Source organism: Brassica rapa, chromosome A04 (assembly GCF_000309985.2).
Source record: "Brassica rapa cultivar Chiifu-401-42 chromosome A04, CAAS_Brap_v3.01, whole genome shotgun sequence".
In the NCBI taxonomy this organism is placed as follows: domain Eukaryota; kingdom Viridiplantae; phylum Streptophyta; class Magnoliopsida; order Brassicales; family Brassicaceae; genus Brassica; species Brassica rapa.
Window position 1 is genome coordinate 3350534 of NC_024798.2, and position 24627 is coordinate 3375160.

At 35.9% G+C, this 24627-nt stretch overlaps 4 protein-coding genes across 6 annotated transcripts in view; 3 read left to right on the forward strand and 1 right to left on the reverse strand.

The window, feature by feature from the left end:
- LOC103863213 overlaps positions 1 to 24627 on the forward strand; it is a 743758-nt gene that overhangs the window by 671072 nt on the left and 48059 nt on the right. The window lies entirely within an intron of this gene.
- LOC103863204 (U-box domain-containing protein 3) lies at positions 218 to 4237 on the forward strand. The gene is made up of 4 exons (XM_009140961.3): positions 218 to 807; positions 1624 to 1913; positions 1998 to 3872; positions 3946 to 4237. Exons 2-4 carry the CDS (start codon positions 1638 to 1640, stop codon positions 4009 to 4011), a joined length of 2217 nt encoding a protein of 738 aa, XP_009139209.1. The 5' UTR covers positions 218 to 807; positions 1624 to 1637; the 3' UTR covers positions 4012 to 4237.
- On the reverse strand, positions 4597 to 7780 carry LOC103863205. 2 transcript variants are annotated; one of them, XM_009140963.2, is made up of 3 exons: positions 7595 to 7780; positions 5239 to 7454; positions 4597 to 4890 (listed from the first exon to the last, which is right to left on the reverse strand). In XM_009140963.2, exon 2 carries the CDS (start codon positions 7444 to 7446, stop codon positions 5272 to 5274), a length of 2175 nt encoding a protein of 724 aa, XP_009139211.2. In that variant the 5' UTR covers positions 7447 to 7454; positions 7595 to 7780; the 3' UTR covers positions 4597 to 4890; positions 5239 to 5271. The 2 variants fall into 2 exon arrangements, with proteins under 2 accessions (XP_009139211.2, XP_033146515.1); XM_033290624.1 differs by lacking the exon at positions 7595 to 7780 and having other exon boundaries at positions 5239 to 7461.
- LOC103863206 (probable RNA-binding protein ARP1) lies at positions 8304 to 24093 on the forward strand. Of its 2 annotated transcripts, XR_004457720.1 has the most exons (8): positions 8304 to 9166; positions 14041 to 14138; positions 14240 to 14384; positions 14977 to 15124; positions 15397 to 15439; positions 15536 to 15767; positions 16664 to 16807; positions 16841 to 24093. XR_004457720.1 is itself a non-coding variant. In XM_009140965.3 (7 exons), exons 1-7 carry the CDS (start codon positions 9079 to 9081, stop codon positions 16702 to 16704), a joined length of 795 nt encoding a protein of 264 aa, XP_009139213.1. In that variant the 5' UTR covers positions 8315 to 9078; the 3' UTR covers positions 16705 to 16856. The 2 variants fall into 2 exon arrangements, 1 of the variants encoding a protein (XP_009139213.1); XM_009140965.3 differs by having other exon boundaries at positions 8315 to 9166; positions 16664 to 16856.

Below are 24627 nucleotides of genomic sequence, written 5' to 3' on the forward strand. Positions count from 1 at the left end.
TTACTTCAATTTAGAAAGACAAATTATAACTTCAATTTAGACAGAAAAATCTCTTTTGTCTTTCGAAATTAATAATTTTACTCTATTATTTAAAAAATGGAATAAAAATATAAATATATAAAATAAGTTATATTTATTGGTTTAACTCTCATTTACTTTATCCTTTTTTTTTTTTTCTTTTCCTCTCTATCACTCCATAACACTTTCACCAAAGTGTTCTCTGTCACACCCCACCAAAGTGTTCTCAGTCACACCACATATGTACTCAAAATTAGAAAGCCTAACAAAGATCAATCATTGTACTGCCTTCTCATCTCAAAGACTATACACACATTGTCTACCCCTTTGACATTATTATTACCAATCTTCAAAAGATAGTAATGTTAAAAATCACAATCTCAACTTTAATCTCTAGTCTTTTGTCAAGGCAACTAAATGTCAATTTTTATAAAACATAATAATATTATTTTAATTTTAAATTTATAACATCAGAAACGTGGAAGAAAAATAATAAAAAAAGACAGCTTTTAGATTACTAACTCCACACAAGAAAACAATAGAGATACCTGCAACCTCCAACTTGGGGGCCCCCAGCCATTACTTAACACTTACTGTTTACTCTTTCCTCTGTCTTAAAATCTCTCTCTCTCTCTCTCTCCTCTCTTCGTGTAAGCAAAGAACCGATCTTTCGATAATTTGGGTAATAACTCTTCTCTATTCCCCTCCAAGCTCTCCAGTGATCGCATTGTTCCTGTGAAAGCTCGACTTTGCTCTCTCCAATCGCCTCCAGAACCTGCTGAATCTTGGGTATTCTCAAACTCACATTTTCTTTGTTAATCTTTCTCTCTGTACGAACAAAGTTGCTTCCTTTCTTGTTTTTCTCGAACTCGTCATTGGCTTTGTAATAAGCCTGCTAGGGTTTTCTGTAATTTCTTTCTTCTGGGTTTTACTGTTTATGTGATGTGATGGGTCTGTTGAATGATTCTTCTTAGGTATCGATTTGAGTCCCCTTGTGTGTGTGTGTTTGTGTAATTAAATTTATATATTTCTGCATATTTTCCCACTTTATTAGACTGGGAAAATAGTTTTTCCCTTTTAAATTAGGTCAAAAGGAAATTAGAAAGCAGAAACATCTGTTGATAACGTCAAGTTTCTGTTTTAAAGTTAGTTCCTTTACTTCAGTTTCCACAAGAGAAGAGGTGACTGAATCTAGTCAAGTCTGTCTTTCAGACAAATGAGTCAAAAGTCAATGCTTTAATGTGTTGTGTTCCTACAGAGAAACTAAGCTAAAGATACAGTTTCTTTCTTTTTTTCTTCATATAAAACACATTATGCTTGAATATTAAGGAACCAACACTCTTTCAAAGTCATGAGGAGGTCTATTGTGTTAGTTGCCACTAGAGGTGACTCAATCTAGTCAAGTGTGTCTTTCAGACAAATGGGTCAAAGTCAATGCTTTAACATGTTGTGTTCCTACAGAAAAACTAAGCTAAAGATACAGTTTCTCTCTTTTTTTTTTTCATATTAGGCTCTAGTGTGTTAAGTCATTTTAAACTTTGATTTCTGAAATATTATAATAGAATGTTCCATAAGTTGATATGTTTTTTTTTTTGTGTTCTTCAGATTTGTAGTTTTGAATGGATCCTGTGCCGGTTCGATGCCTCCTTAACAGCATTTCTCGTTACCTTCATCTGGTTGCATGCCAGACCATAAGATACAAGCCCATCCAAACATGTATTGGAAATGTGGTTCACTTGTTGAAGCTCTTGAAACCGTTTCTTGATGATGTTGTTGATTGCAAAGTACCTCCTGATGACTGCTTAAACAGCGCCTGCGAAGATCTGGATTCCGTAGTTAACCAGGCTAGAGAGTTCTTAGAGGACTGGTCTCCAAAGATGAGCAAGCTCTTTGGTGTAAGTTGATGAATAAGCTCTCATTTTCAGTTGTTTTTTTTTGTCTCTCTGTCTGCATCATTCAGTGAGTTGTTGTGTGTGTAGGTGTTTCACTCCGAGCTTTTGTTGGAGAAGGTCCAGACTTGTTCGTTGGAGATTAGTCGCATACTTGTGCAGCTATCACAGTCAAGTCCTGTAACTTCAAGTGTACAAGGTGTTGAGGTAAACTTACTTCAGCGGTGTATGCAGGAGATTGAATGTTTTAAGCAAGAGAGGACACTGTCTGAACACATGAAGGATACTGTGCCTTTGGATACTGATGATCTTGACAGCATTATTCACATGATGGGATTGATATCAAACCAAGATCTCTTGAAGGAAAGCATTGCTGTGGAGAAGGCGAGGATAAGATCACAGACCAGCAAGTCCAAAGAAAAGATGGAACAAATGGACCAACTGATAGATCTCGTCTCTTGCATCCGTGAACACATGCTCAAAACCGAGTTTCTTGAAGTAGCTAAAGGTGTCTCAATACCTCCCTACTTCCGGTGTCCTTTGTCAACAGAACTCATGCTGGATCCGGTTATAGTAGCTTCAGGACAGACATTTGACAGAACATCCATCAAGAAATGGCTTGATAACGGGTTAGATGTTTGTCCTAGGACGAGGCAGGTGCTGACTCATCAAGAACTCATTCCCAACTACACGGTTAAGGCTATGATAGCGAGTTGGTTGGAGGAAAACAGTATCAAGCTTCCTGCTAACTGTGATGGTGGTGGTGATGCTTCATCCATGGCTAACAACATGGGTTCTAATGACTTCAACCGGACCGAGAGTTTCCGTTTTTCTTTGAGGAGCAGCAGTTTTACCTCGAGATCGTCTCTTGAAACTGGAAATGGGTTTGAGAAAGTGAAGATCAACGTTCCTGCTAGTTTATGCGGTGAATCTCAGTGCAAGGATCTTGAGAACTTCGAACTTTCTTCTTCAGGGCAGTCTTATACTCACAGCAGGAGTGAGTCAGTTTGCAGTGTGGTCTCTTCTGTTGATTATGTTCCTTCAGTGACAAATGAGACACAAAGTATTCAAGAGAATCACCAAAGCTGCAGTGAGATGTCTCCTAAGAAACAAAACTCAGAAAGTTCAAGCAACGTTAATCATGAGTATAGTGAGTGCTCTTCACATACTATGAAACTGGTACAAGATCTTAAAGATGGATCTAGCAAAGAGAAGACTGCTGCTGCGGCTGAGATACGTCAACTCACCATTAACAACGTTGAGAACCGTGTTCAGATTGGGCGTTGCGGTGCCATCACTCCACTGCTGTCACTTCTATACTCGGAAGAAGAGCTAACTCAAGAACATGCAGTCACTGCTCTTCTTAATCTTTCGATTAGTGAAGTAAACAAAGCCATGATTGCAGAAGCCGGAGCTACAGAGCCGCTTGTTCATGTTTTGAACACAGGTAATGACAGAGCGAAAGAGAACTCAGCAGCAACGTTGTTCAGTCTATCTGTTCTGCAAGTCAACAGGGAGAGAATAGGACAGTCTAACGCAGCGATACAGGCTCTGGTGAATCTTCTTGGAAAGGGAACGTTCAGAGGGAAGAAAGATGCTGCGTCTGCTTTGTTCAATCTCTCGATAACTCATGAGAACAAGGCTCGTATTGTGCAAGCCAAGGCGGTGAAGTATCTTGTGGAGCTGTTGGATCCGGAACTAGAGATGGTTGATAAAGCAGTTGCTCTTCTTGCGAATCTTTCTGCAGTTGGAGAAGGGCGTCAAGCGATTGTGAGGGAAGGTGGGATACCGTTACTTGTTGAGACGGTTGATTCAGGGTCTCAGAGAGGGAAAGAGAATGCAGCTTCTGTGCTGCTTCAGTTGTGTCTGAACAGTCCCAAGTTTTGCACTTTGGTGTTGCAAGAAGGCGCTATACCTCCACTTGTAGCCTTGTCTCAGTCTGGTACACAGAGAGCAAAAGAGAAGGTAAAGAGTATAACAAAACCAAGTCCGGTTTCTTGTTGTGGTTTAGATATCTGAATAGTGATGTTGTTTGCAGGCACAGCAACTCCTCAGCCACTTCCGGAACCAGCGAGATGCAAGGATGAAGAAAGGTAGATCATGAACATCAAGAAATGGAGCTCCATGAGATTTGTATTGTTAAGCTAGTAGATTTTTTTTAACTCTCTCTTTTTGTCAGGAACATTATAGTGTCTTCCCTTCTCTCTCCTTTTTGTGTTGTGTGATGAGTGTGTTAATGCTTGTGTGTAGTAGTTATATATATATGTGGAACTTGTGAGATTTGAGTATATAGGAAATGAAGTTTTTATTACATAACACATTTGCATAGATACATCATGGAAACTATAGAACTCTAAACCCATTTGATTCAGTATATCTATGTTACATTCCTCCAATTCTCTTGCTTGTTTCTTTACAAACAAAACCAGAGTCCTTCCACTAGTACATAAGCATTATTGGTTTGATGTCAAAATTTGTTTGTTACCTTGGCTTTAGTTACGAAGCAAAAGAGAGAGAGAGAAAGTTCCACCAGAGAGTTCAGAGACCACTGAAGCATGTCATGGTCTGATCCAAAACCAAAAGAGTGAACAGGAAGCTGAGGAAGCATCACCCTGTAACTTGGCATCATCAGATACTAACATTCGGTTTAGTTTGGTTTCAACTACTAATCCAGATTTAATGCTGCAAATCACTTTAACAACACTACTAACATCACTTGAAAGTAACAGAAAATCAAATGTTTTTTTAGTCAACAATAAGAACAAGAAAGATGAAGATTGACTCTCTAGACTCCACATATTACGACACATTAACAAGAACTCTGGTCTCCAGAAAATACATATTATTCTCCCAAACTATTACACATCCTAAATTTCTCTCTCTCTACCTAAAAGGTCCACAAACACACAAGCAATAGCCTCCACATTCCATTGAGAGCCACTTCATCGTTTACTTCTCTTCTTAATGACTGCCACTTGTTTACCTGAAACACACAAAAAACAACCACTATGTCACTATGTATATATATCCTATTTTTCGAATCCCTTTGAAGAAATTCACACATGCCCTTCGTAAGGAAAACAAAACAAAACAATCAAAGACATGGTCACTATGTCACTATGTATATATATCCTATTCTTCTCGGTCTTACCCTCTATACGTTAAGAGTTTACACTTTACACCTTAGCTATTAACAAGATATCAACCTCTAAACCGGTGGATTATATATATATATGTGTGTGTGTGTGTTTGTGTAAGCATTCAAGCAATGAGCCATCAGAAGCAGTACAAAACAAGTTAAATCACAGAGGAGGTAATGAAGCAGATTTACCTGAACTGAACCATGCTTGGACCAAAACTACATCTAAGCAGGAAGAGTCACCGCTGCTTCCTCCTCGCGTAAAGACACAACATAAGGCTTAACTTTGAATGTTTCAGTAATGGTAAAGCTAAGCTCGTAGTTCACAGCCTTCTTCCCAAAGATGTTGAACTTTCCTGCGCTCTTGTAAGCCACATCGGCATCAGCACCCTTCCTGAAAACTACTCTAGCCCGGTTCTTCTCCTCATCAACCTCGGTTTGTGAATCCCTTATTGGTCCAAAATGCCTGAACATTTTACTCAGGTTCTTCTCAGAAGGTATTGTATCCGTTTCGGAAAAGTACATTATAAGCTCAGCTGGTGCATTCTCATCAAAGTCCGCTGGTTTGTCTGAAGCTGATGGAAGAGGATAACTGATCTGAGACTGTCTTCTTCTGTATGGACGACGAGTTCTTTTGACCTGAGCAGGTTTCAGCTCAACAGGCACAACTTGATAGTTTTCTTTTTCTGTAGCAGCTGGCGTTTGCTCTTCACCGCCGTTATGGATCACCCTGTCAGTCCAGTACGTGTCGCCCATTTCCTCAAACTCAAATGCTTCGGTTCCTCCTGCTGCGCTCGAATTGGATGATCTACCTCTTTTGCTGCTTGCCTTCTCTGGAACAAACTGCTGCGAAGCCGATGAGTTTCGGAAATCTAAGAAAAAGCCAGTAGCAAGTTCAGACACAACGTTCTCTTTGACAGGGTCTGTTGCTGCAGAGTGAAGCTGGGATACAAAGCTCTCAACAGAAAGAGTTTCATCACCAAGGTTACTACCCTTGAGAACTGAAGGAGATCCTGCCATCTGACTAGCAGCTCTGGCTATGCATGCACCGATCTTAAAGGAGGGCCTCTGTGCAAAAGACACCTTTGCCAAGGAAACAGTCTTCCTACCTTCACCTAAGGAATCCTCCTCACTCAGGACATCAGCCTTTCGTTTCACACCGTTGGTCTTAATACCAGAATCAGTTCCAGCTTCAGCATAATCAGAGTTGTCAGGATTTTCTTCCATTACTGTATCTTCCTCCTGTTGGTTTTGATCAATATTTGGAGCTTCAGGAGTAGTCACACCTTCCTCCCTCATTGTATCTTGATTTGCATCAGATCCCAAAACTGCAACAGAAGCTTCTTCTGGACACTCTGTAGCAACATGTGCTTCACTGGAAGCATTTTCAACACCTTCAGCATGTGAGCTTACTTTATCACCATCCTCCTCGGTGGCAACTTCCTCTGCGGTGAGAGTAGCTTTCTTATCCTCTTTCAAAGATGATAGATTCCCAGATTCAGTTTTGAGGTCTTGTACATTTCCTGACCAAGAGGATACACCACTGAAATCAATAAAGTTGGTAATATCAGACCGTGGATCAAAAAGACCGTTCTGATCCAACTGTTCAACTTCACGTGGAGCAGCATCTTCACTGGAACTCTTCGGATTTGCTGCCATATCAGCATTATCTTTCCTTTCATCAACTTCCATTCCCTTGACTACATTGCTGTCAGCTTCAGCGATTGGAACATCTTGGGTTGGTACCATACTTGCTTCATTGCCAGCATCATCCACAACAACCGTCTCCAGCGTTTCCTCTACAGTATAATCGACATCCATGGCTTCTCCATTTTCTTCTTTATGGGTTGTATCTTCTTCACCACATGTTGTTTCCTGAGTAGACTCCTCTGGAACTTGCACAGATTCTGAATCCTTACCATTGTTGGTCTCAGATCCAACATTCGCTTCATTCGCCTGTTTGCTATCAACATCCATGTTGGCATCACCTGATTCCTTCTCTTGGCCAGCAACAGAAAGCGTCTCACCATCCACCACTGAGCTTTGTTGGGGCTTCTCAGTTTGAACATTTTGTTCAGCTGCATGGTTTGCCTCCTCGTCAATCACTTCATTCCCCTCTTCACCTGCACTTTCATGACTTCCACCACCATTCACCGGCTTCACATCAACAGCATCTCTCTCAGTTTCAGGCTCACTGAAAGCATCAGTCTTTACAACATCATCAGATTCAGAGCTAACACCCTTCTCAACGTCATCTTCGACGCATGGCTCCTTCGCCGGAACATCAACTTCGTCATCTAGGGTTTCAGGCTTAGAAGCTAACCCTAGTTCCTCACCAGTTTCCTCCAAGGGCGCTTTGCAATCACCAATTGACGCACTTTCTTCTCTCTGTTCCTCCATGGAAGTACCTGGTTTGGAGCTTAAACACTCACTACATAGATGGATCTCATATAAAGAAAAGACGAATCCTTTTAACAGAAATAAGGAAAAATTGCAGATTTCAAGTGAGATTAACAACGGGAAAGCTGAAAGGGATCGATGGGTTTACCTTTTCTAGATCAAAGGTGAAGCCTTTGGGTCTCTCTCAGTTACAGAGACGAGTGTTCGTTCGTTCGTTTGTTCAGAACAAGAGAGAAGAGAAGATTTGATCTTTTTCGGGATAATGCCTTTTCTTCTTTCCTAATTATTTGTAAGTCCTTATTGTTTTTGTTTTTGTTGGCTTATTGTTTTCACTTTTAAGATCAAACTTTCGGATATTACTAAAAGAGCCTTTTAATATTATTTTTTTCGTATTTGTGCTTTTTGAGTTAAGCAGGGTACGTTTGCTAATCAAGGATTATAGAATTTACAATTTTGTGATCATTGATTCATAAGAAACTAATAATCTTTTTAATTCCTAAAATAAGGTTTATTAAAAACTAATAGTTTGTGCTTCTTAAATGGTTATTTTCATATATTTTTATATATTGTGTAAAATTATGGAAATATATTTGCAGGAGAAAATTGTGAAAATTCACCTCACCTCTAATCTAACTGACATGCATGATTAATAAAAAATATACTAATTCTTTAAAAAAAATTGCATAAAAAAAAATGGTGCCGACATTAACGTATAGTTTAGAATTTTTGTGTTATAATTTATAGGATTTAGAGTTTAGAGTTTAGGGTTTAAGGTTTAAGATTTTGTTGATGGTATTAACGTTGTTAACATCGGCGTTTAACGTCGGTATCGGTTTTTTCAGCTATTTTGCTTTTTATTCTAATTTTAATATATTTTTTTTATTAATCTTACATTCCATTTTGATTAGTGATAAGTGTTACATTCCATTTTGATTAGTGATAAGTGGTGAGGTGAATTTAACTGTTCATAGCATGGAATGAAAACAAGGTTTTTTTCAAAATTGTGTAGTTGGATTATATTAAACTACTAGTATTCATCTCGTGCTGATATTATACTTTTATAAATTTTTATAGTTTGTAAACCAGATTTTTTTGGTTATTTTAAATCGTTTAATCTGATCCGATCGATCCAAATCGAACCCAGACCATAACAGGCTGAACGATCTAAACTTGACGTATCTACCACCACCACATATACAACACCACGGCACATTTCTTAAAAGGAAGTCTCTTTTTTTGGGTCTAAATGTTAATTAAGACTTAAATGGAAGTCCATAAAAGGATGATATATTTTGCGGCATAAAGCACCCGTTTACTGAGCATGACTAGACCTGTTAATTAATGACATGCCCAAACTCATGAGTCGTGGCGGTGCATCATTTGGTGATGTTAATTTTATAAGTTTTGGGCGGATTGTATCAAGAAAATGGCGTGAATAGAGACATAAGAAGGGTGTAGTGACTAGTGATCACGTTAATATATACTTGCCTGTCCACCAATCTGTCACTCTCCGTTTTACAACACTTATTTATTGTTATTATTCCCCTTCATTATATAATTCAATTCACTCTCCTTCTCTCTCGCTTTCTCCTGTCTCTCTCTCTCTCTCTCTCAAAACACACACACGATCCAATGACGACGAGCGACAACGTGAGCGGATGTTTTGGAGACACGAAGCTGACCAAAGTGTTCGTAGGAGGATTGGCTTGGGTCACTCAAAATATAGAGATAAGGATGACATATTATAGATAGAGATAAACTCATGTTAGAGTTATCTAGATATACTCAATCCCCTTAGTTATGGGATCTCATTACTTGTATATAAACTCCACATCGTACATGAATACAACACACGCTTTATACTCATTACATGGTATCAGAGCACAACGTTCTCTGACCTATTTTTTTACGCTTCCGCATCCTAATCTCTACTCTCTTCAATCGCCATTGATCATCAACAATCATGGCCACTACCTCCTCTTCGTTATCTACTACTACCGCCGAAAGCAATGCTTCGGTTTCTAATCCTTATTTTCTACATCCCTCCGACAACCCTGGAGCACTAATTACTCCGGTGATTCTCAAGGGAGATAACTACTCCGAATGGGCTACAGAATTCTGGAACTCTGTTCAAGCTAAGCAGAAGATCGGATTCTTAGATGGCTCAACTATTAAACCGTTAACGAATCCCGAACTAGCTCGCTGGACCGCTGCTAACTCCATGATCGTGGGTTGGATACGCACATCCATCGATCCACCAGTACGTTCTACAGTCAGTCACGTACCTGACGCTTTTCTACTATGGGAATCTCTCAAAAGTCGCTTCTCGGTCAAGAATAGCGTGAGAAAGCATCTACTTGAGGACGAAATCACAAATTGCAAACAGAACGGTGATTCAGTCCTCACCTACTATGGTCGCTTGTCTAAACTGTGGGAAGAAATTCAAAGCTTTAAATCTTCTCACAACTGCACTTGCGAAGCTTCCTCTCACATTGAAAAAGAACGAGAGGATGCTAAGGTTCATAAGTTCCTTTTTGGGCTTGATGAATCTCGCTTCAGCTCCATACGATCTCAAATTATTGATGAAGACCCACTTCCAGATCTCAACGTCGTCTACTCACGCGTGATCAGGGCAGAACAACATCTCCTCACCATGCGTGCAACAGAACAAAAACAGGATGTAGTTGGGTTCTCCGTCAAAGCTGATTCTCCGAGTGCAAACTCAATCTCATCTACCACTTCTCCTACAGCAACTCGCAGCCGCGATCCTAACAGGTACTGCACTCATTGCAACCGGAAAGGACATGAGGCTTCGGAATGCTTCTTACTTCATGGTTACCCTGAATGGTTCGTGGAACAAGGTCGAAATTCTACTCAATCACAACGTGGACGTGGCGGTCGCAACAACACCTCTGCTGGTCGCGGTCGTGGACGTTCTAACGCAACTCGTAATGCTTTAAGCACCTTCTCTGGCAATACAGTGGCTTCATCAGATCAAATCTCAGCCTTGATCAATCTTCTACAGAACCAACAATCTCAGCTCTCTACGGAACGTATGTCTGGTAATCCGTCTCTCACTGATGTTATCATTGATACAGGTGCTTCCCATCATATGACCGGAGACATTTCACTCCTTCGTGACGTACATGAGACTCTTCCATCGATGGTGAAGTTTCCAGACGGACGTACATCAAAATCTACACTATCCGGCACTCTCTCATTGAACTCTCACTGTTCTTTGCTTGAAGTGTTATACGTTCCGGATTTTGATTGCACTTTAATCTCTGTCTCCAAACTACTCAAACAGACAGGATGTATTGCCATATTTACTGATACCTTATGCTTTTTGCAGGACCGTTTCTCGAGGACCCTGATTGGAGCAGGTGAAGAACGAGAGGGTGTGTATTACTTTACGGGGGTCACAGTGGCGCGATCTCATCGAACTGGAAAGAACAAATCTTCTTCTTCAGCACTTTGGCATCGGCGTCTTGGACATCCTTCCTACAATGCATTGTCTTCTCTACCGGTTTTAGATAATTTAGATTTTGATTTCTCTCCTACGGATTCTTGTGATACTTGTTTGCGTTCTAAACAAACTCGTGAGGTTTTTCCCGAAAGTTCTAATAAAGCAGTTGCACCTTTTGATCTTGTTCATTGTGATGTTTGGGGTCCGTATCGCACACCAGCCTCGTGTGGTGCTGTCTACTTTCTAACTATCGTCGATGATTACTCAAGAGCAGTATGGATTCACCTTATGCTCGAGAAATCTGAAGTTGCTACAATACTCAAAAATTTCTGTGCCATGAGTGTTCGACAATTTGGTCGACCAGTTAAAACTTTCCGTTCAGACAATGGTACAGAATTCTTGGTTTTAAAATCATACTTTCGTCAAGAAGGAATTCTCCACCAAACCTCATCAGTTGATACTCCACAGCAAAATGGTAGGGTTGAGCGGAAACATCGCCACATTCTGAATGTTGCCCGTGCCTGTCTCTTCCAAGCCAACTTACCTGTCACGTTTTGGGGCCAATCTATTCTCACAGCCGCCCATCTCATAAACCGAACACCCACTAAGCTCCTGAACGGCCTCACTCCCTATGAAATCCTTCACGGTTCTCCTCCTAAGCACGATACTCTACGAGTTTTTGGATGCTTGTGTTATGCACAGCGTCGACCTCGCAGCTCAGATAAGTTCGCTGCTCGAAGTCGTAAGTGCCTCTTTGTTGGTTATCCGTACGGCAAGAAGGCATGGAACGTATACGATCTTGAAGATAATGTTTTCTTTACAAGCCGTGATGTCGTGTTCTTTGAAGACCAGTTTCCCGGCTTACCTGCACCGCAAGCTTCTCCTACAATGCCCCAACCCGAACCTATAACCGATGATTACCTATCCCTACCTTCCCCTGTTTCCAGTACACAAGATAACGTGTTACCCACGTCTCCTAATACTACCATTACCACCCCTTCTACTACTACTCCTACGCCGTCAGGCACTGAACCAATACAACCGGAACCCATGATACAGTCCTCACAGTCCCACATTGACGATGCGACTAACGCTACGGTTCCTTCTACCACAACTTCATTATCTGCACCTCCATCTCCTATTAGATCCTCACTCCCTTCTTCTGATAGTCAACCTTCTGCAGAACCACCTTCCCCTGGACTCCCTGAAGTACTCGGTCGTGGTCATCGCCAGCGCACACCGTCAGTTCTTCTCAAGAACTACGTGGTCAACACTGTCGAAAGTAATACACACACTCCCGTTCCTACCGATTCCTCTTCAGGTTCCTCTACGGTCTCAGGTAACAGTCTATACCCCATTGCCAATTATGTATCTGACCTCAAGTTCTCTTCTAGCCATAAGGCTTTCGTTGCAGCAATCACTTCCGCTGTTGAACCGAAGAGCTATGCTGAGGCTGTTGAACTTGAAGAATGGCGTGACTCGATGGTTGACGAGCACACAGCCCATGTTCAAAATGGCACGTGGGAAGTTACTGACTTACCCCCGGGAAAGAAGGTGATTCAGAGTATGTGGCTCTACAAAATCAAATATCACGCCAATGGCAAACCTGCTCGCAACAAATCCAGACTTGTCGCTTGTGGGAACCGTCAGCGCAAAGGCCTCGACTATACTGATACTTTTGCTCCAGTCGCGAAACCAACTACAGTTCGTGTCCTCTTAGCAGTTGCAGCAGCTAAACAGTGGGAAGTCCACCAGATGGACGTCCACAATGCCTTCTTACATGGAGATTTAGAAGAAGAAGTTTATATGAAACTTCCGCAGGGCTTTCAAGGCTCTGATCCTACCAAGGTTGCTCGACTCAAGAAATCTATCTACGGCCTAAAGCAGTCTCCCCGATGCTGGTTCTCTAAACTCAGTACTGCTCTAAAAGCGTACGGCTTCACTCAAAGCAAACCAGACTACTCTCACTTTTCCTACATACGCGGCAAAGTTCATCTTCACATACTCATCTATGTTGACGACTTCCTCATCGCCTGCAATGACATGTCAACTCTACAGAAATTTAAGAACTATCTGTGCGAATGCTTTCACATGAAAGATCTGGGCAAGCTCAAGTATTTTCTCGGCATAGAAGTTGCTCGAAATAGAGAAGGGTTCTTCGTGTCTCAACGTAAGTACGCACTGGATATCATTGCTGATACAGGGTTACTTGGGTGTAAACCAGTCGCAACTCCCATTGAACTCAACCACAAGCTCGCTCTCGCTAAAGGCACACCACTTGCTGACCCTGCACCATACCGCAGACTCGTCGGCCGCCTCATCTATCTAACATTTACTCGCCCAGAACTATCCTACTCCGTCCACATCTTATCTCAGTTCATGAAGCTTCCTCTTCAAGAACACTGGGACGCTGCTCTACGGGTCGTACGTTACTTAAAAGGGTGCCCATCTCAAGGCATTCTCCTTAGCTCGGTCTCTGATTTACAAGTTACTGCGTACTGCGATTCCGACTGGAGCGCCTGCCTTCTCACTCGCAGGTCCTTGAGCTCGTACATTGTCCTCCTTGGTACTTCTCCTGTGTCTTGGAAAACCAAGAAACAGAACACCGTCTCGGCTTCCTCGGCAGAAGCAGAGTATCGGTGCATGGCGTACACGTTACGTGAACTCAAATGGCTAAAGCGCATGCTCCTCTCCTTCGGCATTTCTCATCCTAGACCAATGCGCTTGTTTTGTGATAGTCAATCTGCCATATACATTGCCCAGAACCCGGTCTTCCACGAGCGCACGAAGCACATAGAAAATGATTGTCACCAAGTGCGTGATGCACTCGAAGAAAAACTCATCACAACGGAACATATTTCAACAAAGGAGCAACCGGCTGATCTACTTACAAAGGCCTTGCCATCAACTACATTTACTTATCTTCTGTTCAAGCTGGGGATCCAAGACATCTCTCCTCCAGCTTGAGGGGGGATATAGAGATAAGGATGACATATTATAGATAGAGATAAACTCATGTTAGAGTTATCTAGATATACTCAATCCCCTTAGTTATGGGATCTCATTACTTGTATATAAACTCCACATCGTACATGAATACAACACACGCTTTATACTCATTACACAAAAAGAAGCAATGCATGATCATTTCATCAAGTATGGTGATATCTTGGAGGCAGTCGTCATCTTCGACAAACTCACTCGCCGTTCCAAAGGCTACGGCTTCGTATGTTCCTCTTCTCCCTTTCTCTTTTCTCTTCTTGTTAGTTTATCTCACTTTGTCTTCTTTGTTTCTCAATATTCTTTTTTGATGTTTTTTTTATGTAGGTGACTTTCAAAGATGCGGAAGCCGCGAAGAGGGCTTGCGAAGACCCGACTCCGATTATCAATGGGCGCCGTTCCAACTGCAATCTTGCCTCCCTCGGTGGCCGTCATCGTAGATCCCCCACCACCATGGCCTCTCCTCAACAAGGTTCATCTAAAAAAATTTATATGTAACTTTTTTTTTGTCTAATTTCTAGAGGATCATGCACGAAAAAAAAAATCAAACTAGTCCTCATAACATGTGGAAGTGTCGGGTACTCTTGCCATTTAAAACCTCTAAATTGAATCGATGATCGAAATAACAGTAAAGATCAATTTTGTTATACACACGTAAAACCTTTAATCATAAGGAAAAAGTTGCATACACATCAATACACTGGTTACAACGTCATATGTGGATTTTTCTATATGGGGGAAGATGTTAGTGGAATAGATAATGTAGTATGGTGGACGTGTATGATCTCTAATGCTAAGATTCTCACTTGCAGTTTTGGAATAAAAAACAAATCAAAATATTAGTTTGCGTTTAGATATGCCACAGTGTCATAATAAGTTTGATCTAGGCACGCCATTTACAAGGATTGAATCTTGATATGAATGAAATACAGAAACCATATTTGTTGCCAAATAAACCTTTTTAGATACTTACTAATTCTTGTTGTTCAAAACCAAAAAAAAACTACTAATTCCTCAAAACTGATCTTGACTTTACTATTAATATGGTGTTTTGAGTTGTGAAGGATCAAAGAATGTGAGTAGGGCCACGTCAGGACATGTAGGGAATAATCAAGCTCAATGGTACTACCCTGCGGGATTCACACACCAGCAACATCAACATCAACATCAACTTCAACGACAACACAATCATCAAGCCGTTCCATTCTATGGGTAAACTATTTTTCTACTGTTTAAGACTCTTTTTTCTGAATGTCTAGAGCCTCTGAAACCAAATGTTCGTACATTCACTAGAAAGAAACCTAAATCATTTTAAATTTATTGTTTTAAGGAGAGTAGACATATCCTAACAAAATTGAATTTATGACTTCTAATTAGATTTCTATTAAGTAATTCAAGAGTTTTATCTACTAAATCAATTCTTCGTTAGTCCAAGATCATTTCAAAATGTATTTGACTGGCTCGGTTTTGATGTTAAATTAAAGGTACCCTTCCTCCTACGTCGCCCCTAACATGACCTTCAATCAAGTAAGTCTTATTATTTCTAAATAACGTCGATATGCTTTAATTATGTTTTTCCACACTTATGAAATAAATTTGTTTGTGATGTTATTTAATGAACAGAAAGTTGGATACGTTGGAGGAACCTATATGAACGGATACTACGCACAACCGCAACCTCAACCTCTGCCACAGCCGCAATATTACCACCACATGTATGGTGGAGGACGTGTAATGGTTGCGGCAAGCCCGACGATGATGCCTCTCTACACTGTCTATCCTTATCATCAATCTCCGGCCATCGGTTTTCCTCAGCCTTCTTTTACGAAACACATTCCTACTCATCACATTTCAGGTATTTTTGTCATTTTATCCTAAACCTTATATATAATGAATTTTGTTTTGCAAAAAAAAACCTTATAACGAAAACTAGTTTACTAAAATGTATCCAAAATGGCATATATGGCTTACTCTAAATACTATTGCAGTTGTCATTTTTAAGAAATTGAACTAACATGTAATCGCTTAAATATTTAATAATGTGCATGTAGCTGCATTACCATCTTAAATTAATATTTTTACATTGTGGAAACGTAATATTTGGGCCATAAAGTACACAAATTCATTGGATTTGAATTTTGTAATAAGTATTTGTGATATTTTTTGTCTTATAATAACTAATTACTATTACAAATCTCAAATATTCATATGGTTAACGAATTGTATAGTTGAGAAAAATTATTCTTAATTTGTTACTTTCTAATCTAATATGCGAGCAACATATATATGTAGGCTCTTCTCGTGATTTATTATGAATTCAAACCGCATAATACATGTTACTGGCAAAAAATAATATTCTAACATGTGTCTTATTGCATATAGATAATGTTTTCATTCTTATCCATCAATCGTATGTCTACCCCATGTTTTTACAATATTTACACAAAAATCTGATGAGACATACCCACGCATGCATACACAAGTTGGTCACGTTATTTGATGTCAGTCATGGCCTGTGCCCATGATCATGTGGAATCACATGGATGATGGATCCACTATCTTGAGCTAGCTAGGCTCTGCTTTGTCACGTTATGCCTCGTTGTCGCACGTGTCTCTGTAATAATTTAGCTGGATCCTAGTGCTTATGAATTCATAAATAACAAAAGGCCCCTTCCATGCAAGATCGTTGTGTGTCGGAAAATATATATAATAAACTGACATTATAAAGATTTGCTTTTGACTGTTGAATAGGTACAGTTGGAGGAGGAGATAGCATAATGAAGAAGGCATAAGTTGAAAGGCTACAACAAGCTGTTAACAAAACGATTCAGGCATTCAGCTTAAAATTATTTTCATTTCTTCATCTCACAATGTTTTATTTTTAACCATATAGACATAAATCAATTTTTGATCAAAAAAAAAAAAGACATAAATCAATTTTTTAGAAAATTATTTCTATATATTAATAATTTTTAAACTAGGTAATAGAGTTTCTTCTAAAGTAGCTAAGGTCTACTTCCTGTATTGGATTAGCCTAATTCCGCCATCCTCCGTCTTCTCTTCGCATTTTGTTCATTAAAAGTTAATAGGATTTTCAACCGAATTAATAAGTAAAAGTATCTACTAATCGGATTATAAAAACTTAAGATAGAGGTTCTTTAACAACATGGAAGTTTCTAGCTTAGATTCATAATATGTTTTATACATGAAATCAACTTTTAGATATCTCTTATATATTAAAATAAAAACATTGTCATTTAATGTGTGTGGCAGCTTCGCAACTAGTTAAAAATGAATACGGTGATGTGTTACGTGCAGAAAAAATCTCAACCAAATTTTTCATAAATATGTTCACACTATATACTATTATACGTTTTTTCGATATAAACTCATATGCAGGAGGATTCTACGGGTTATACAAATGTTCAACATAAAAAGATAATTTGCAAAAAAAATCACTAATGTATAAGCCTATTTTATTTTGAACAAAAATGTTTTTAATGTTAATTAACGGTATCTTTATATATTTATCAACCATTTTTATATATTTTTACATACACATACAAGGTGTGGGCACGAATCAGATATCTGTGGTTTTGGAGGTATTGTGATCCGATTTATTTTGTCCGAATACTCAACTATCCGATTCGATTTAATTCATAGCCATCTAGATATTCGGTGTCCCGGTTATCCCGAAAAAATAGATTTTTAACTAGTATATGATTCGATCCATAAAAATAAATTAAAAATCTAAATAATATAAGATAATAAAATTTTATTACAAAGATAAAAAAATATTACTTTTTTGAATACTAATAAATAATTTAATAAATTTAGTAAATAAAAATATTGCAAGACTAATATAAAATATAATTTTATGCATATAATAGATCAGATCGGATATCCATTTTTAAATATTAGTAATTTAGTATATGTGTATACATGCATATAACGGATCAGATTGGATATCCATTTTTTTAAATATTAGTATTTGTGATTTTCTTTGTTTTACGGATATTGAATATTAGTATTTGTTTTGCTTTGTAGAGCTACGAATATCCATATTTTTCTGTTCAATCGAAAATGATAACAAATCGAATCAAAATTTACGGATATTTTTCTCAGCCCTACATACATGTGCACATTGATATGAGCACCTATATAAATAAATATTCACTACAAGTGAGGATTCTAATTCTCTTGGAAGTTGGAATTTTTTTTTAATGTTTCCTATCAATACACCAAATTGTAATGAAATGATTTGTCTTAATAATTTTCTTTTTTTTTCTTCAATTATTATCTAAAATTGATTTGATTTTTCATGCATTTAGAAATTATAATATGAAAACATTGGTTTGACATCAGAACTGTCTAAAATTTATATAACATGAAACCAAAAAAAAAAAATAGTTTTTGGCTATCATCGAAAAAATCAAAAACCTCGAGCATTTTAACCAAGTAAACAAAAAAAATATTGATTTAGAATGGTAGTTATATTTTAATAGATTAAAACCCAAAAAAATAACCTAAAAACCGAACCGGCGAATATCAACTATGATTTTGATTGGGTATATATCATCTCTTATTTGGACAATGCTTAGGATTTGGATGAGTAGATCAAAGGTTTTTCGTTGAGCGTTGGCGTGCATCTCTTCTTGCAACATGAGTGTCAATATCCAGTGTTGGAATTTCTAGTCCTAAGGAGTTACATTATCGATGAACTTCCCTTGCACATATTGCAAGGTTGTTTAGTCTCTCGAGGATCTCTATCCGTGCACTCAAAGAATTGACATAAAACCGCCAGAATTGACGTCTAATCTTCAGTCAGAATTGACGACATGGTATGTACTCACTAGATTATACCTTTGGGGTTTCCTTTCTAGGTCTGTAAGAAGACAAGTGATCTTCACGGTGTTTATTCGGCCCACGTTCTCTCAAGTTCCGTGGAGTTGACTGTCACGGTGTCACTAGTAATCCATTCATATATATTTTCAAATAGTTTAAAAGTTGAATGATTCATCCATATACATTTTTAAATAGTTTAGAGGCTGAATGATCCATACATGTTAAACATTTAAATTTTAAAGATAAAAATGTTTAGTTTCACTGTTCTGAAGACCAACCATATCCAGGTGAAAATCTTGCATAATCTTTTGTCAATACGATTTATTATATATTGATTTAATAAAATTTATAAATTAATTGAATGTTGTTTAGTGTTAAGAGGGATTTTAGTTGCATAATATTTATTTAAGTGGTTTAATTAACATTCTTATAATTGTTTTGTTTACTTATCTTCTTAATAATTTGGATCATATTATAATCAGTTTAACTTTTTTTTTTGTTTATAATTAGTGTTAAGCATTTATCTTCAGATAATATATATTCTGGAAATTTTCATAATTATTTTTGCTATTATATTTATTGTACAATGTAGTTATTTTCAATGCGTATGTTTTTATATATTTTATGTGATGGCCATTAATAAATTATTATGTTACTTAAATAATTTATATTTTATTTTACAGATTGTAGATTAGTGCATACAAAAATAAATGATATTGCTAATATATAAAAATATGAATACATTTTTTTTCATATTTATCATATTAATTAAAATTCATATTAATACTGTTATGCTCTATACATTTCAATTATAGCATAAAATTAAGATTTTTAATTCATTAAAATGAATATAAGTTTCATTCAGTTAGATATAAAATATTCTATAGCTTTATTTTCGTATACAACTTTTATGAAATCATTCTGTTTAAAAAAAAAAAAAGAATTGACCAAACAAAAACATATGTACATATAATTAGAGATTTGGCTAATGAGTTTTGTTAATTATTCATTCTAAAATGATACTTATTAACAGGCTCTTTACCAGGAACAACAAATAAACATTAATATAATATTTTGTGTCCTTTTGTTTACTATGGATCTGCACGACCACGTGGATTATTTGTTGTTCCAATCATAAAATTGTTCTAATAGATTTTTAAAGTGCAGAAATATCTTTTTAACAAAATATAATATAAAAATCATAAAAAATTTCAAGAAAGTTGGATACAAGAATAATGTTTCTGTTTTAATATGAGAGAAGGTTTAGTAAGAAGGATGTTTTATATTGTTTGGACACAAGATTAGTGATTGCATTGTTTAGAAACATAGATAGTATCATTATATTGTTTCAATAATTATTTTGTAATAGAGGAATGTATTGAATTTAAAATCTTGCAAAAAAGTTGGAAACAAGAGAATATTTCAGTTTTATTAAAAGAGATGTTAAAATCGTGAAATAACCAATTAGGAATCATAAGTTCTTGATTTTTTAAAAATGTAAAACAAGTAAAAAAAATCTATATTATTAAAACTGAAGTAGAAATAAGAGTTGCTTGGAAACATAGATAATAGTATACATGTGAATTGTTTGGAAACACGAATAACAATATACATGAGAATTGTTTGGAAACACGAATAGCAGTACAAAATAATACTTATCTATTTTTAAGTGATTTTGAACAGATTTTCATTCTATTTTTAATCAATTATAACCAATTCATTTATTATCTTTACTGAATAAATTGATATATTTTATTACTGAAGTACAATACAAAAGTTTTGTTTTTTTTTTAATTTTTATTTTATCGTTTACATTCATTTTCTCACTTTTATAACTATTTCATTATTTATATTTATTATAATATTTTGACAGCAATTATTTTACATATTAACTATAATAATTCGACATATTTGAATGAAATTACTCTATTTGTGACAAGAATTCAAAATGATTAACAATTTTTTTTATTTGTTTACATAATCAGTTATACATAAACATTCACGTATTTGTTCAGCTATGAGTTATTTCTTTTGGGTATCAGGTTTTTTGAGTTTTGAAATTAGACTTCACTCGAGTATTATAAATTTTCATGTAGGTTTCGAAATGGATCTTTCCAAGTCAAGATGAATTCAGTTTTGTTATATACAAACCTACAAATATCCAAAAACTAACGTATATGAAGCCGGTTGGATATTTGTACCAAAGTAACAATATTAACCTATTCAGTTCAGGTAGTTTCAAATCAAACTAAACATAACCTAAAAATAACCAAATAACCAATAGTAACCATATTTTCCTATTTGATTCGAGTTGATTCTGATATATAAAACTTAAAAGTATTCAAATATACTTATATATTTAATTATATTATAACACATATAAAAAATATATAATATTATCACGTAAACAAAATTCAATTTTTTTAAAAAAGTAAAAATTAACACATGCACAGACGTGCGGATCAATCTCTATCAATACTATTAAAACAAAAGAACTTTTTATATACTAACAAATAATCTAGGTCGGATCATTACATTTATTTAACTTCATATTATTTCTCATACAACTAACTTACTTATTATTAAATATATACTATATCTAACTAATTAATTTAATATTTTCAAATAAGATATCTAAAAAGATATTCATAAACATCTTTTTCAAAAAATATATTTTAATAATATTTTTTTTTAAATCTAGTCAATACTATTAAAACATAAACAAATTCTATCTACTTACAAATAGTCTAGGTTGGACCATTAAATTTAATTAATTTTCATATTATCTTTACTTATGTCTAACTTAATTATAATTAAATATATTTCATGCCTAAAATTAAGGAATTAAATAACTAATCTATCTTTTTGCATGCTAATAAATTCAGTTTATATTAATATTAAATTTAAGTAACTAATCAATTAAATATTATTTATTCATGCCTACTAATATGTATATATACAACTGTACATTAATCAAATGCAAGAAATAAATTCTTCAAAAACCCTCACCAAATACATAAAAATAAAAATATTATAGTTAGATTATCCAAAATTAAATATACATATATATATATATATATATATATGATAGCATTAAAAATAAAGATAACATAAATATTAATAAGTAGCTACTATTAATATTTAAAATATGATAGAACATGTTATTATTGATACTTTTATGAATATAGTTTTTACAGGTTATTCGAACATACATGTAATATATTTATCAAATATAAACTAATTCAACAAATAAATTAACACAATTATATCATAAAACATTACATTAACAACAAGATTAAATTAATAAATAAATAAATGATTATACTTTTTGAAACGTAAAACACTAAACATTCATGAATATATATTAGAATATTCAAATTGTTGATGCTCAAATCTATTTCTCACTTTTTAGTATGTATCCTCTCAAAAATTGATCCGTTACGCTTATAACAAGATGAAAATTGGTTTGACTAAATTTTTTTATAGCTATTTTTTGTAAAATTAGAGCATCACATTCATAATATATCTACCATAAACCATTCATCTAAACATTCATGAATATATATTAGAATATTCAAAATAAAATAATTTAAGTCAAATTGGATTACATATCGGGTTACACATCGGTTTAATAATCGGCTTCTCGGTTTTAATATTTTACGGGTTTTGTAAGATTTTTAAATAACGAGTTTAAAAAAAAACCAACTGAATTATATATCGGGTCACCAGGATTGCCAGTTTAACCATGGATTCAGGTCGGATTTCAAAACACTAAATATAACATTTCATTCATAACATTTAAATGTAGATATACAATCAAAAATACAAATTTAAATCAAATAAATTTGGTTTGTTTCGGAAATAATCTCGCACTTTCAAAGTACAGATCAAAATCTAGTTATTGTATTAAAATAGAAGTCATGACTTCTTTTATGTGTGATATTTCATTTCGGACTTTCAACTAGAAAGTTATCACATTTAATTAAATGAAATTATCCTATCATTTACATGTTAACTAGGATAAAACATGCGTCTTGCGTAGGATAAGTTTATTTGTATATATTATCAACAATTGTTTTTATATATTTGATCATTTTATCTATACATATACAATATTTTTGTTGTTATTATATAATTTATTTCTGATGGACTGAATCAATTTTTATTAAAAATTGTGAAACTAAACTATAATTAATATATCATGAGTTGTTCAGATTGGACATTTAAACAAATTATGACATTAATTTTCATATATATGTTAATCATATTAGGTAATTTCGTAGCTTTTATTTAAAATAAAAACACGTTTCTTATATTTTAGGGTTAATATAATATTTCCTAATAATTGAATTTGAACCAACATTTTTTCAATTGATTTTGAAACTGCCACGTAAGTTAATTGTCATCTTAATTAAGTGACACTTAAGCATAGTCTTTTTTTTAATTAGTACAAAAGTAAGATTACAAATTTTTAAATGATCATCAATTAATATATAGAGGATTTTACCTTTTTTTTTTTTTTGTCAACGTTTTTTTTCATTCAATTAGCCTAGTGGGCTAGTTTACAAGGCTTGTACGTTACATTGAGATCCAATAAACATGAAATACATAAAGAAGCCTAACAGCCTAAGGCCCAAGATGAAGATCGGTTAATGCTTGCTGTCCATCCACGTGTCGGTTTATGAAGAAGCACGAGACACGTGCTGATACGTGTCTATCATGCGAGACGGTGAACACAACCGCCGTAGTTCTTCGCCGCCGGGAATGTTCTGAATCGAACCTCCATCGTTTGCTTCTCGACAACGTAAGATTCATGGATCTCTCCTCATGCAAACGGCAAGACCTCTTGTCTTCGACTTTCGCTCCAGCCTTTGCTTGTTTTTGGAAAGCCCCATCCACCGTAGATGATAACACAGAGGTAGATCGAAAAGCCAACAAAAGATTTTTTGCCAGACCATCTTCTATAGAAGATGCTGACTCTACTAAATCTTTGCTTAAGCCAATCGATATCAACCCAAATCCACAGCTTCCTCTATGCAAAGATACTTTACTTTAAGCTAATCAGCCTCACAAAGAGAGTAAAGATTGACTCTCGCAACAAAGGATTAAGTGCATATCCCTGGAGAAACAGAGCATCCAACACAAGCAAACGGGAAGTAACAATTTATTGCGAAAGAGAAGATTGAAGAAAACACATATCGCCAACGCGAATTTATTAAAGTTCAACCACAAAACTGATAAAAGAAGAGAAGATGAAGAACGGGTCAGTTTAGGGTTGAAATCACCACAAAATCGCCTACGCGAAATTTAGATCCGCTGACGGAAAACAAAAAAATCGATCCTTGGATCGAATATATTACAACAAAACATAGGAGCTAATCTCGAAACCTTCCCTCTGAATGATCTTGTATTGGTAAGAGGGAGAGGTCGAGAGAGAAATCTCTCATAGAGGATTTTACCTTAAGTCGCACATTGCCATGAAAAAGTTCTATATTTTCCCAAATTATCCAGCCAAGATTCGAGAAGGGGTTTTAAAGTTTTGTAAGTCTTCTCGATCGTAGAGAAATAGGCGAATGATTAACCTTTCTCTGTCCTCGACTGAGAAGAGCTCTCAATATCACTCCTCGCTTCTCAATTCTAAGGTATTGTTTTTGGCCTCATCGTAGTTTTGTACTCTCGGATCCGTGTTAAAAGCTTTTGATTTCGTTTCCTTGGATTTCGCTATGGATCTTTTGTGTTAGATCTTTTCCAGAACTGTGCCTAAACCACGCTTCCACAAAGTTGTGTACCTTTATTCAGATTCCTTGGTCTGTTTGATCACTACGGGTGTGTTGGCTATGTATGAGCTTTTGTCTCCTACTTGGTCATCT

What these genes read in the sequence shown, in the direction of transcription:
- LOC103863204 (XM_009140961.3), top strand. Translation starts at nt 1,638, where the DNA reads ATGGATCCTGTGCCGGTTCGATGCCTCCTTAACAGCATTTCTCGTTAC. An exon ending in AGATGAGCAAGCTCTTTGGT is followed by an intron (nt 1,914 to 1,997) that starts GTAAGTTGATGA and finishes TTGTGTGTGTAG; the next exon opens with GTGTTTCACTCCGAGCTTTT. An exon ending in CACAGAGAGCAAAAGAGAAG is followed by an intron (nt 3,873 to 3,945) that starts GTAAAGAGTATA and finishes TGTTGTTTGCAG; the next exon opens with GCACAGCAACTCCTCAGCCA.
- LOC103863205 (XM_009140963.2), bottom strand. Translation starts at nt 7,446, where the DNA reads ATGGAGGAACAGAGAGAAGAAAGTGCGTCAATTGGTGATTGCAAAGCG.
- LOC103863206 (XM_009140965.3), top strand. Translation starts at nt 9,079, where the DNA reads ATGACGACGAGCGACAACGTGAGCGGATGTTTTGGAGACACGAAGCTG. An exon ending in CATGGCCTCTCCTCAACAAG is followed by an intron (nt 14,385 to 14,976) that starts GTTCATCTAAAA and finishes TGAGTTGTGAAG; the next exon opens with GATCAAAGAATGTGAGTAGG. An exon ending in CTAACATGACCTTCAATCAA is followed by an intron (nt 15,440 to 15,535) that starts GTAAGTCTTATT and finishes TTTAATGAACAG; the next exon opens with AAAGTTGGATACGTTGGAGG.